General features: G+C 46.1%; 1 protein-coding gene across 1 annotated transcript in view; it reads right to left on the reverse strand.

The window, feature by feature from the left end:
• The window catches only part of Micu1 (mitochondrial calcium uptake 1), a 142756-nt gene extending 130077 nt beyond the window's left edge, over nucleotides 1–12679 (reverse strand). Inside the window, exons 1-2 of the mRNA XM_059281814.1 lie at nucleotides 12544–12679; nucleotides 4387–4548 (exon numbers count right to left, since the gene is read on the reverse strand). Of these exons, the coding sequence (XP_059137797.1) occupies nucleotides 4387–4547 (161 nt within the window). The 5' untranslated portion in view covers nucleotide 4548; nucleotides 12544–12679. The remainder of the gene's footprint in view (nucleotides 1–4386; nucleotides 4549–12543) is intronic.
• Nucleotides 12680–13721: the final 1042 nt, after the last annotated feature.

The following is a 13721-nucleotide window of genomic DNA, read 5'->3' on the forward strand; positions in this document are numbered from 1 at the left end:
ACCAACGCAAAGGAATGAAGAGCACCAGAAATGGAAACTGTGTGGATAAATGCAAAAATCTTTCTCCTTTTTAGAATTTCTCAGGCTGGCAACATGGCTCAGCACATGCCACCAATCCCAAAGACTTGAGCTCAATCCCTGGAGCCCATGTAGTGGGAGGAAGAGAGCCAACTCCAGCAAGCTATCCTCTGACCGACACATGCACACATGTGCTCACACACACACACACACACACACACACACACACACAGCTCTCTGGCAATTTCATACATTGTCTACCTACTCTTATCTGTTCTTATGCTCCCCCCACTACTGTCAACACTCGCCCCCCTCCTCCAGAAGTTCCTTTCCTACAGTCACGTCCTTCTGTTTTGTTTTGGGATCTACTGAATTTGACCAGGGCCATCTGTGTGGTCTTGAGCTTAGAGCCATCCATCGGAGGCTGGTGCCTCTGAGTATACAACTGAAGACAATGGTTGCCACTTTCTTGTTTGGTTTATTTCGAGACAGGTTTCACTACATAGTCCTGGAAGTCCTGGAACGTGAGTTGTAGACCTCACGTTTGCTGGCCTCAAACTCAGATCCACCTGCCTCTGTTTCCCACCATGTCCGGCCCTGCCCCTTTCTTTAAAATTTAATTTAAAGCAAAAATAACCAGTAATAACAAAATTCTCTGGGGTGTGTGTATTCATACAGGCATGGAATGTATAACACAATAATACCAACAGTTAGTGACGGAAATTTAAAATATGTCATTGCAGAGTTCTCACACATATGGCAAGTAATAGAACACCACCTAAAGGTAGGCTATGACAAACACAAGATGTATGATGCACGGTCCAGAGCAGAGATTGGCAAACTACGATCCATAGGTCAAATCTAGTCTCCCACATGCTTTCCACATTTTCAAACGGTTGAGAGGATTCCAAACAATAATCTTCCGTGACACACGAAAATTACATGGAACTCAAGTCTCCACAGCCATCAGGGTCTACTGAAGCTGCGCTTCGGTCACTAGTGCTGCTTGTGCATAACAGCAGCAGGAACAGAGGCTTGGTACACCCTGCTACACAAGTAGCTGGCCCTTCGGAAAGGCTTGTCAGCCCTGCTCTTAGAGCAAGTACAAGGAGGGAGGGAGAAGGGGGAAGGCAGGAACAGAGAAAGGGCGGAGCAGGGCATGCGCCTAGCAGGCGGGTGGACTTGGGCTTGATGTCCGGAACCGTCCCCCAAGGAAGACCAATCCACAGTGTATGTACACAGGGCAATAGCACACTGGACACCATTAATACGGTTAACACCTGTCAATAAAAAGTAGGAAAATGAAACAGAGAGCTGTGTCTAGTAAGCTGCAGTCAGGGACAAAATCAACCATAAAACAAGCGAGTGGGGAGGGGGCGTTGGAGGTGTATGCCTATGATCGGAGCACCAGGGGAAGCTAAGGCAGGTGGATCTGAGCCAGAGGGCAGTCTGGGTTACAAGTTCTAAGGCAGCCTGGGCACTACAGAAACACCATTTCAAAAACAAAATAAAACCCTCCTAATTATTTCTTGAAGTACAGTGGATTAAGCTATAAACAAACCCAAAACAAACAAACAAAAAGCATGGAAAAAACCACCAAATACTTTTAAGTGTTAGCAACAGACTTCCAAATAACTAATTAGACAAAAATAAAGATCAAATAGTAAGAAGTAGGAAATAACATGAACCGGGTGAAAACAACATAGTAACCATGTGAGACACAGCTAAAGGCTGCTTGGAAGACGGTGTTAATTTCCTGTATCGGAAAACACAGAAATACCAGGTGGATGACACAAAACTCTAAAGTAAGTACTAGAAAAAGAACAAAACCCACCACTACCGGGAGGGAGACAGTAAAGACCATAAATACACAAACCAAGAAGAATGAACGACTGTGAAAGTTGACTCACCCACGTCATGACGAAAGGGGGCCGAAAGAACAGGTTGACTTTGCTAACACCATTAGCTGTCTGTGGTATTGAAACTGGTTAGGAGCAGGGGCTGCTCTTGCAGAGGACCTGCAAGATTAAGTTCCCAGCACCCACATGGTGGCTCTCGGCTGTCTGTCACTCCAGTTCTCTCTTCTGGAGTCCAGGGGCATTGCACACATGTGGTGCACACATGCATGTAAGCAAACACTCGTACACACAGAATAGAAAGAAAGAGACAAACCAGTACATCTAAAGTCCAAAGGCACAGACTCCTGGAAGCAAACACACAGCTGAGGAAATGAAGGCGTCCGTGGACCTGACAACTCCATGACTGAAGAGTAAAACGACGAGCTTCTTCCGATGCTGCGGGAGTGACTAAGTGGAGGGCTGGGAGGGTGACCCAGCACGTGCCTGGCACAAACAGCGCCCTGGGTTCCGGCCCTAGCATCACAATAAAACAAAACAAATCCCCTACCTCACCCCAGTCACAAAAATTAACCTACAGGAAGCCCTAAAGCCAGAACCCTAAAACTTAGAGCACAGAGAGCATACGTTAGGGGATAAACAACAATTTCCTCAATAAGACAATACTGACAAACTGGACCTCTCAAAATCAAGTGTTTGTTCTTTGAGAGACACTATAAAAAAGGTGAAAATGTGCACTATTCACTCAGAGACAATATTTACACTAAGTACATATCTGTCCAAATCTTGTGTCCAGAAAAACCTTTTAGCACTCAAAAAAAAAAAAAAAATACACTTTGGAGTTGGAGAGATGGCTCGGGGGTTAGGAGTATGCACTGCTCCTACAGAGCACCTGAATTCAGGTCCCAGCACTCATGTCCGGGGCTCAGGAGCACTGGTAACTCCAGCTCCAGAGGATCCAATGCCCTCTTCTGGCCTCTGCAGGTACCTTCACACATGTACACACACACACACACACACACACACACACACACACACGTACACATAAATAAAAATCTTTCAAAAGTAATGTAATTTTTAGTGGTGATTTGAATAGACAATTAACAAAGGAGGCCAAAGAGATGACAATAACTCTGGGAAGAGCATCATCTATTAGAGAAATAGAGAGCACAATGAAACGCTAGCCTGACTAGAATAGTACAAAATGTGTGGGAACTGGATCACTGCACAGCCAGTCCACAGTGGTGCAGTGCCCAGAACCCAGTAAAAAACTGTTTGGTGTTTTACTTTGCTTCAAACACATTTTTTAAATTTTATTACTGTTATTTATGTGTGTGGGGTACACACCTCAGTGTCCGTGTGGAGGTCAGAGGACAGTTGTTGGGAGTCAGTTCTCTCCTCCCATCATGTGGGTCCCAGGGATCAAAGTCAGGTTTGTCACCTTGTTTGGTGACAGGAGCCTTCACCCTCTGAGCCACAGGCAACGAAGACTTGTTTATGGATTTCAAGGTGGTTTTATCAATGAGAACAAACAAGGAAGAAGCAACTCATGAATGGAGACACGTTTTCATACGATGTTCATATGACAGAGAACTACTGGACTGCAAAAGGACTCTAACTTCTGATGCAGACGGACAGAGTTCAAACACGCCGCGCTGTGTTAAAGACGACACATCCACACGGGCATGGCTATTTCTCTGCCACTATTTGTTCTGAAGACAGTTGTCCTCAAATTCTCAGGGCTCCTGTCTCTGTGTCCCCGAGGGCTGTGATCCGAGGCTAGGCCACCACACCTGCCTCTAAGAAATAAATCCTTTATGATCCCACTTAGACTAAATTTCAGAAATATAAAGGGATGGTGATAGAAATCAGCTCAGCACCTGCTTGGAATTGTGGGTAATAAGAGACTGACATGGAAGACGCATGGGAAGACACTATGGGTTGGTGGAAATGTTCTATTTCTTGATTTGAGGGTGGTTACACAACTATATACTTTTGTTAATAATCATGGGACTGACTATATGTTTAAAGTGGGCAGACTTTATTATATACTTATTCAGTGGAATCCACTTTTAAAGTGTACTGCTTTGGGAAGCCAAGCATACAGACAGCTACTTGAAGACAGGGTGAACGAAGTGGAAGGTACACACGCAGTGTGGCAGAGACAGAAAAATAGAGGCCTGCGGCTCACTGCATGTTCTTCTCCCGCCAGGGAAGGCTCAGCGACGAGTGAGAAAATGATGAGGTGACACAAGAGTACCGAGGATTATTAGTTTCATGTGGCCACCAAATTCTCACGTGTCAGGCAACATCCTTTTCGGAAGCCATCCCTATCTCACCATACAAATATCCAGAGGGGGAGCTGGCAGAGCTTGGAGCACCGTTTTCTACCTGCTGCTCCGGCAGGATAGCACAACTATGTGAGAAACCCTATTTCACAGATCTACATCATCAATACCAAATGATTCGGCAAAGGAGCCTGACGTAAAATCAAGCCGGAAAGAACACTCACTTCTTCCATAAGAGACCGGTACTGGCCGTCACCGCCGATGCTCCCAGGAAAGCTGCCATCATCAGTCTTCGCCTGCTCTGTGTGGGCTGAGATGCCCCATGGTACCATCGCGAGCCCACGGCTAGTTCTGCCAGCGCGGCAAGGGCGTTAAGACGAAACATCCTGTGGACGAACGACAGAAATATCACCTTTAGATGCTGCTGGTGACGATGACAGTGATGATGATGACGACAGCAGCATCATCACCAAACGCTGATGAAGTACTCGCTGTCAGACACAATCCTGAGTGCTTTGCATGTGTTAGCCTCAGAAGGACTTATGAAAACGGAACTACTCCTTACAAGCCAAATGTATCCGTCAAGGTAAAATGAGAAGACAGAAACCACATGCTAGCTTAAGCCGAGAAATCCTGATAGAAAATACTATTAATTGTAACAGGAGAATAACTACTCAGTTGTAAAGAGGGCTGACAGAGAGTATCAACCAGAGATGACTTCTAGATTTTATGAAAAGGACAAAGCCATGGAAGTTTGGGAATTTTACTAAGATATCATATCAGTAAAATTTACTAGAAAGCACTATTGGGGATGCCAGAGAAAGCCACGGAAAACTCATGGCAGCAGAATCTGCTGGTGGGGTGCCCTTCGTGGGTCAGGGGAAGCTACTGAATGTCCCACTAAGGTGTGCATGCCACAGAAGCATCAAGCGAAGAGCCCACAGAATCAGAGGAGGCAGGCCTTCCTCCTGCAGCACCTCTCTCCTGACAAGAAACAGAACTGCGAAGGGGGAAAGTTCCCGAAGCACAAACAGGACAATGCAAACAGATCGGGAGCTCATCAGCAACAGGCAACCGAACTGCTCATTTCACAGGTCTAAGTGTGACTCGCCAGGAAATCCACGCTGGAAAGCATGGGACCAGAGCTTAAAAGCGAGATGGCACCAAGTTTTAGCTGGAAGACGTTGCTATTTCCTGTGTTGATGCTGGGAGATGCTTCCATTAAAGTAATTGAAGTTTTAATTAAATCTTTCGCATTCCCAGCCCTTGGAAACCTTCCTCCCTACCAGATTCTTTTCATTTCATATTTAAAGTATCTCTAAAGAAAAAAATTCATTTAATGCAGTGGTTCTCAACCTTCCTACTGCTGTGACCCTTTAATACAGTTCCTCGTGTTGTGGTGACCCCCAATCACAAAACTGTTTTCATTGCTACTTCACAACTGTAATTTTGCTACTGTTATGAATCATAATGTAAATCTGATATACAAACCCGTGAAAGAGTCATTTGACCCTCAAGGGGATTGCGACCCCCAGGTTGAGAAACACTGCTTTAATGTTTTGTTTTATACCAGACCCACCGGGAACGTCACCAAGATGGTACCAAAAGTGAAGCCCCTCCCTTCCCAAAGCTATCTCCAGAATGAAGGTTTTAAAGGCAGAGAACGCTGTGCTGAATGAAAGCCACAAAAGAGTCGTGCATGTCACCTACCTCCCAGGCAGCAGGGGCACTGTAAGTCACCCCACACTCTGTCCGAAGAGCACCCCCAGAGAAATAAGACCGGGCCTACGTGCCATCGAGTTCCCCCAGGAAGGAACACAGAAGAGAGCACATGTGTTCCGTCTAGATGTCAAGGTCACCTGACACAGCTGTGAGGAAGCTCTCATGACACTGTGGTCGATGTCACCCTGATGAGTTCTGATGGAGAGGAGGCCTGTGTCCCACTGGCTTCTGACTGCTTCTGAGTCTGGCTGATTAATTCTAAATATACATGTTTTCATCACAAGAAACATTTATATTTGCTCAGTTCTCAACAGACATTCACCCTCACATCTCCCGTCCCATAGGCAAACTCCACTTTCCTGTCCTTTAATTTGGGGCGTGTGTCTTACCATGTTCCTCACTCTGCCCAACGGAATGTGGACGAGTTCTGCAAGGTACATTTAGGACACGTTCCTTCCTCTGCTTCACCCGGAGGTCATTCTGGAAGCAGACACTGTCCCCCCACCCCACCACCACCCCTGGGTTCCCAAAGAAAGCGATCTCAGCCTGAACAAATCATGTCAGGCTCAGCTGAACCAGCTGAGCATACCTTCAGAATGCAGCTGAGAAATGATGTTTGAGAGTGAAAGCCACCAAAACTGGAGGGCTCTTCGTTGCCACAGCAAGAGCTAATTCAACATCCAAGAGAATTACTGAGGCATTTTCACTCAAAATGAACTTATTAAATTCATACTGCATGCCCAGCCGTGTGTGCGAATCTAACAAATCACCAATATTTTAGATTCTAAGGAAGCAAGACACACTTAAAATATTCTTTAAAATTTTAGTACATACTTATTTGTGTGTGTGCTCAAACATGTGCTGTGCACATATATATGTACAAATGCCACGGCATGTGTGTGGAGGTCAGAGGGCAGTTGTCAGATACCAGCTCTCCCCTATCTCCATGTGCATCCCAGAAATTGAACTCAGGTTGTCAGGCTGGGTGGCAAGGAACTTTAACAGCTAAGCCATCTTGCCAGCATCTTGAAACATATTTAAAACGATTTTTCTAAAATGGTATCTAAAGAAATATATGAGAGTGGGGGTGATAGCTCCATGGTACTCTACAAACACAAGGATGGCATCAATTCCTAGAGCCCATGTTTAAAAATGTTTTTAAAGCTCTACCATGGGGGTCCAACGCCTTGAATCCTAGGCACTCTGGAGGCAGCAGCCAGCCCGGTCCACTGAGTGAGCTCCAGGCTAGCCAGGGCTACACAGTGAAACTCTGTCTCAAAACAACAACTAAAAACTAACAAAACAGAAACAGATCAGGACCTGTCCAAGCCCCCTAGGGTCCTACCGAGACCAGGACAGGCAGATCACTGGACAGCTTTGGCAAACTCCAGGCCAGGGAGCCTGTCCTGATATAACAACAACAACAACAACAACAAAAGTAACAACAACAAGAAATCCACAGCCAGAAAGTAGAGGGTGCTTGCAGAACATGATCAGGGTTCCATATGCATAAACATCAATGCACCAACAAAACAATTATAAACGAGAGAGGCTGGGTTGGTCAGCTTTGATTTTATTTCCTTCTCAGTCTGTGATCGGTGCAAAATTTTGATGAAAGGACAGAAACGCCACAGGCGTTCCAAAAATCTTAGAGTCACTTTAGACAGACACTTCCACTGAGAGGATTAATGGGAAATGATTCTTTTCCCTCCTCTAAACAATGACATCGAGGCCACAGGTCGTCTTTCCTTTTTCGATTTCTCCAGGCAGAGGCGGAGGAAGACAGATCCCCTTAACCTTTTTGTGGGGTACCTTATTTGAGTTACTCAACTACCCATCTATGGCCTCACCCCACCCTGCACAGCCATGTTTCCCAAAGCACAGAACACTGCTTCATAATTTAAATTACCCCTTGAAGGGACACTGGCCCACTCAAGTGTGTGGCTCTGGTGGGCCTTGCCCTTCTCCCCAATTCCCTCTGCCTTGCTGGGGACCACTGTATTGCATTCCTGAGGCTGGCCACCGCGGTCTGTTCCCTTGTTTGGCCACTTCGTCCTCCTGGGGCTGACTACCAAGGTCCAGCTATCGGAGTATTGGAATCCGGTGGTCGGGGGCCCCCTTTGGCTCACCTAAAATTAAACACCTCATCCTAACACAGGGGCTTCCCCCTTTACCTTTATAAACCACCATTTGCCCTTTGTCCCTTGGGACGAATACCCCTGCCCCTTTTCCCTTCTCCCTCATCCTCTATCTCCGTTACCACCACATCCTAGAACATTCTAACACAGACCTCCCTTTCTTTTAAAAATGACACCTGCAAGGTCATCTGCTGCTGTTTTCCGCCTGAGTCAGAAAGCGGCCACTTGAACTTTTCTTCCCTGCTTAATAAAGGATCTCTGTGAAAACAGGTGTTGGGTGTGGCTTGTGTCTGATGCGGGAGGTGGAGCCCCTGCTGTGAGGGGGTCCCCTTCACCCTGTACTTGGTGTGCATGTACCCAGGGCAGTATATTTACCCAAACACCTGCTTCTCCACTCAGCTCTGAATTTCCTTCAAATGTTTTTTGTTTTTTTTTTTTTCCCTTTGTAGACACACAATCAGGCAGAGACAGGGCTTGTATTACTTAACTATTTTATTTTCACATGAAAAACATCTGCATAGTATAAATGATACAGGCCCTTGCTCCTAGTATTTATGTCTACTAAGAACCTCTAATTTACGAAAAGAACTGTATTTGGTGGTTGGGGCTCAATTACTGGTCTCTTACTGACTCTTCCCTGGGACTGAGATACATCATGCCCCTGCCACCTGTACCAGGCCAGGTTCAATCTCAACACTGGAGCTTAATCCTGCTGTCCTTACAGACAAAGTGGGTCAACATTTACTTTCTGTGACTTAAGCTGCACAATCCCAACATCACTCTTGAACCCCAGAAGGCATCTCCCATTACTGCACATACACTAATAAAATCCAACATGGAGAGGCTGTCCCTTATATTTTCTTCCTAGCCAACAACTTCTGAATCATTTTTTTCTGATTCATTTTTAAATTAACATTTTCCAAATGTACACATGTGTAGATATAAATAGCATTGCTTTTGGCAACAGCAAAAATGTGGACAAATAACACAGCTGTCTGGAGAGAATGTGGTCATCACTGACAACCAGAAGCAAACGGCCCTGAGGGAGTTTCAATGCGACAAACAAGGAACACAGTCAACACACAAGCTGGAACAAGCTGGGAGTGCACATCTGATAAGACTGGGAGAAGAACTAGGTAAGCCACATTCAACTGAGGAGACCTTGGAGGGCCAAGCTGAGAATCTTTATCACACACACACACACACACACACACACACACACACACACACACACACTAGGAGGACCCTTGAGTTCTTAAATAGGAAAAAGTCATGTCAAAAATGACATTTCAGGGCTAGAGAGACAGTGAGTGGTTAAAAGCAGTTGCTGCTCTTGCAGGATAGGAGTTCGGTTTCCAGCACCCACAGAGGATGGCTTCTGACTGCCTGTCATCCAGCCCTCTTCTGGCCACTGTGGGCTCACACACAGAGAGTACCAATGTATGGGCAAGCTCTGCAGGGAACAAACTGACAGGAATCAAAGGCAGAGAGCTAACCAGGGAGCTTTAGCAGTCCTGAGGTTTGTTTAAAACACCGTTTAGGTCCACACGTTATGTCTATGCCTCCTGTTACTGCTGGGCTACATCAAACAATGCACGTAATATCTCTAGTGGGATTTCCATGGATGCTAGTATCATCTCTAAGGGGATTTCCATGGATGCCAAGTAGTGAAGCCCCACTAAGAACAGGCAGCCCCATTGTAATTAGTCCTTAGCTCTCTAGTGGAGGGGTATGGAACTCATGTGCTGAGTTCTGAGGGGAAACAGACTTAAAGAGATTAGTGTCCCCCTGGGGTCTGGAAAGCTCAACAGGCCAACAGAGGCATTCGGCAGCAATGAAGATGGATGCAGATTTACTGACCAGTGTTAAACCAAATTAAAGCAAGAATATTTTCTTTCTCATTCTCACTACCCAGCTCCCTCCGAACTCCCCACTATCACTAAAGTCAGCTTCTTAGAGAATATCTCTGATGTAAATGAAACAAAACATCAAGTACATTTCTGACTGAAAAGTGTCCAGGAAGGCAAGTGAAAAGCAAATCTGTAACCAAATGAAGCCTCGTCTCTCCAACAAGAAACTGCTAGAACAGGATGGCTGGAAACTAGCACCAGTGTGTCACTGCTGTGCTCCAGAACCCAGGCTGTGGGGACTGTGAAGCTTACCGCACTCTGCTTTGGGGAAATGCTAAAAGGGCACAGAGCAGGAAATCGGTTAGCACAATCCTCTCGGTTTACAGGTGAAGGACTAAGACCCAGGTGAGGCAAGGCCTGTTCAGAGCTAGCTGTGATAGATGTTGGGGTCTGTTTTTACTCCCAAATAAACATTCCCAAATACGCAGGAAAGTGCTTTGTAACAACTGTTCACAGCAGAATAAAGAGGCACATTCTAAATGTAAATCAGTGGGTGCAGACATAGCTCTGAGACGGCACTCGCCTAGCACGCAAGAGGTTCTCAATTCAGTCCTTGGCACTTTGGGATATATGCACATGCATAAGTAAACAAACAAAATGTCCAACTCGAGAAGGATAAACAATGATGCAATACATGTAAATATTAAAATGATAATCATAAAACATCAGCAAGCATCATCCCGAAAACCAACAGACAGCTAGGCTAGAGACAAGGCAGTCAGAAAGGTAAAGACGTCTCTAAAAACTAGGAAAAGAAACTTAAGCTCACTTTTACTAGGAGAACGCAAATTTAAGTTATAGCGAGAGAGATGGATGGTGTAGCCAGCTCTGTGGTAAAGTGCTAGCCCTCAGCACCTCGGTCAATGTGCAAAGAAGCCTGATGTCCAGCTACAGAAAACCAGTTACATAAAAAGTAGGTACAAGCCCGCTGATGGTGGCACATGCCTTTAATCCCAGCACTCCGGAGGTAGAGGCAGGCGGATCTACAGAGCGAGTTCCAGGACAGCCAGGGCTACACAGAGAAACCCTGTCAAAATAAAACAAAAAGTAGGTACAGTCTATGGAGGGCCATTGGTAACTCTCCTGATAATATCTCTAGGATGTTGGCCGGCGGTGGTAGCGCACGCCTTTAATCCCAGCACTTGGGAGTCAGAGGCAGGCGGATCTTTGTGAGTTCGAGGCCAGCCTGGTCTACAGAGTGAGCTCCGGGAAAGGCTCAGAGAAACCCTGTCTCGAAAAACAAAACAAACAAACAAACAAACAAACAAACAAAAAATCTCTAGGATGCACTTAGACACCTGTGAAATCTCTGCACATGTGACTCTGTATCACAGTTTGTAACAAAAGACTAAGAACTCCTCAAGAATTCCCAAGGAGGACTAATTAAATACGACATAGCCACCTAGGCAATACCATGTAGCAGTGGCTGGAAAAGGAAGAAAATTCTATGTACAGATAGAAGAGGTTCCAAGACTAGGTTATCTAAAAGAGCAAGGGCATTCTCAGCCTCACGGCAAGTTCCAGGCTAGCCTGAGCTACAAGACCAAAGCATACCTTGAAGATGGAATGCATGGCTATGTTCAAAAAGTAAAAAGAGGATGGGCACCGATGGCAGTGCTGTTTCCAGGTTCCTCTTCAACCCCTGTTCAACACCACAGCTGTGCCGTGCAGGGCTAGAGAGACGGCTCAGTGGTTAAGAGCTTGCTGCAGCCGGGGGGTGGTGGTGGTGGTGGTGGTGGTGGTGGCGGCGGCGGCGGCGGCGGCGGCGGCGGCGGCGGCGGCGGCGGCGGCGGCGGCGGCGGCGCACGCCTTTAATCCCAGCACTCGGGAGGCAGAGCCAGGCGAATCTCTGTGAGTTCGAGGCCAGCCTGGGCTTCCAAGTGAGTTCCAGGAGAGGCGCAAAGCTACACAGAGAAACCCTGTCTGGAAAAACCAAAAAAAAAAAAAAAAAAAAAAAAAAAAAGAGCTTGCTGCACAACCATGGGACCCTGGAGACAAGCAGAACATCCCACACGTGTCTGTAACTCCAGCTCTAGTCAGCGCGTGGAGAAGACAGGAAGATCACCGAAGTTCACTGGGTTCCAGCCTAGCTGAGAAAATGAGAGCTGAAGGTTCTGGGGGAGGGGGGACTCTGCCTCGATGGACTAGATGGAGAGTGACAGATGGGACACTAGATGCTTTCTTCCAGCCTCCATGCACACGGGCCCTCCGCCCCACACCCATGCATACACATGCACGAGCATGCAGACAGAGGAATGCTTGGTTTCAGCACAGGATCATATTTAACCTGAAATTCTCACTTACTTCTTTGAAATATACTCAGTTTTTTCCCATGGGTAAAACCCATGTATATATGACATATACATGTTAATAAGCTTCCATTTGATTTTTTTACTTCATTAATCTACTTTTTGTTCCAACGAATCCAATATAAGAACTCCAAGAAGGTAAAGGAGTAACAGTTTTCCTTCCCTATACTTTTTAAAAAGTGTCAACTGAAGACATTAAGTTGCATGTATAACTCACTAGACTTTTATTAGTATTAAGCACCTGCACCCACCTAGCAAAATCTGGATTCAGGTACACAAGCCTACCAAGAGAGTTGAAATACCTTTGACAAAATGCCTGTCGTTTTTGTTGAGATGGGATTTCACTACGTTGCCCAGGCTGGTCTCAAACTCCTGGACTCAAGCAATGCTCCTGCCTCAGGCTCTCTGAGTAGCTGGAATGTTGGTCACTATCTTACCAGACTAGCATCCGGAAGGCAAATCTGCGTCATAGGAAGACAGCCTCTGGGAAACGCTACAGAAGGCCAACTGTAAAGGAATGAATTACAGGCGAGGGAGAATAAACCATTTTTCTAGACCTTTTTCCTTTTATTGGACCTCTAAAAATATTACTATATAGACATATTCTGTTACATTTCTGCCTTTAAAAAAATCCTTCCCTGGTCCGGCAAGCCGGCCCAGCCAGCAGAGTGTGTGCTGCGCAAATCTGATGACATGACCTAAGTCTGACCCCAGGTCCCACAGTGGACAGAGAACCAACTCCCCAAATTGTCACCTGACCTCCACGTGCACGATGTAGCATTCATTACCCTGCACACATAACTAATTTAATACAGAAAATAAGGTATTTAAATCCTCACCTGATCCCATCTCCTCCTTCAGCTACTGCCTCACTTTTCCCCTTCTGCTAGCCTCAGGCTTACCCAAGAGTTTTACAGCACTGTCTCTCCTCAGAGTCCATCCTCTATTTAATGAGGTTTTCAGTCTTGCTGATCTACCCAGACCACTCTTACTGTTATCACAGTGATTTGAACACTCTCATATCTATCAGAGCAATTGTCATATTGCCAAACCCTAGCTAATTTGTGTCCTGATTCTGCTTGATTTTTAAGTAGCACTTGAAAAGATAATTATCACTCCTTCACCCTCAAAAGACAGTCACACACCACTCCGGGTCATGATCTGACTGCATATATGGATGGTTCCACACCTACAGCTGGGCATGGTAGCACACATCCCCCCCCCCCCCCCCCCCCCCCCCGGGAGCTGAGGACGTAACCTAGGGCCTTGCACTTGCTAGGCAAGCGCTCTACCACTGAGCTAAATCCCCATCTCCATGTGGCACACATTTTTAATCCCAGCACCTGGGAGAGAGAGGCAAGCAGATCTCTGAGTTCAAGGTCAGCCTGGTCTACAGAGTGAGTTCCAGACCAGTCAGGGTTACATAGTGAGTCTTCCTCTCTCCCTCTCTCCCCACATATGTGTGTGTGTGTGTGTGTGT

The sequence above is a fragment of the Peromyscus eremicus genome, chromosome 16_21 (genome assembly GCF_949786415.1).
Source record: "Peromyscus eremicus chromosome 16_21, PerEre_H2_v1, whole genome shotgun sequence".
Classification (NCBI taxonomy): domain Eukaryota; kingdom Metazoa; phylum Chordata; class Mammalia; order Rodentia; family Cricetidae; genus Peromyscus; species Peromyscus eremicus.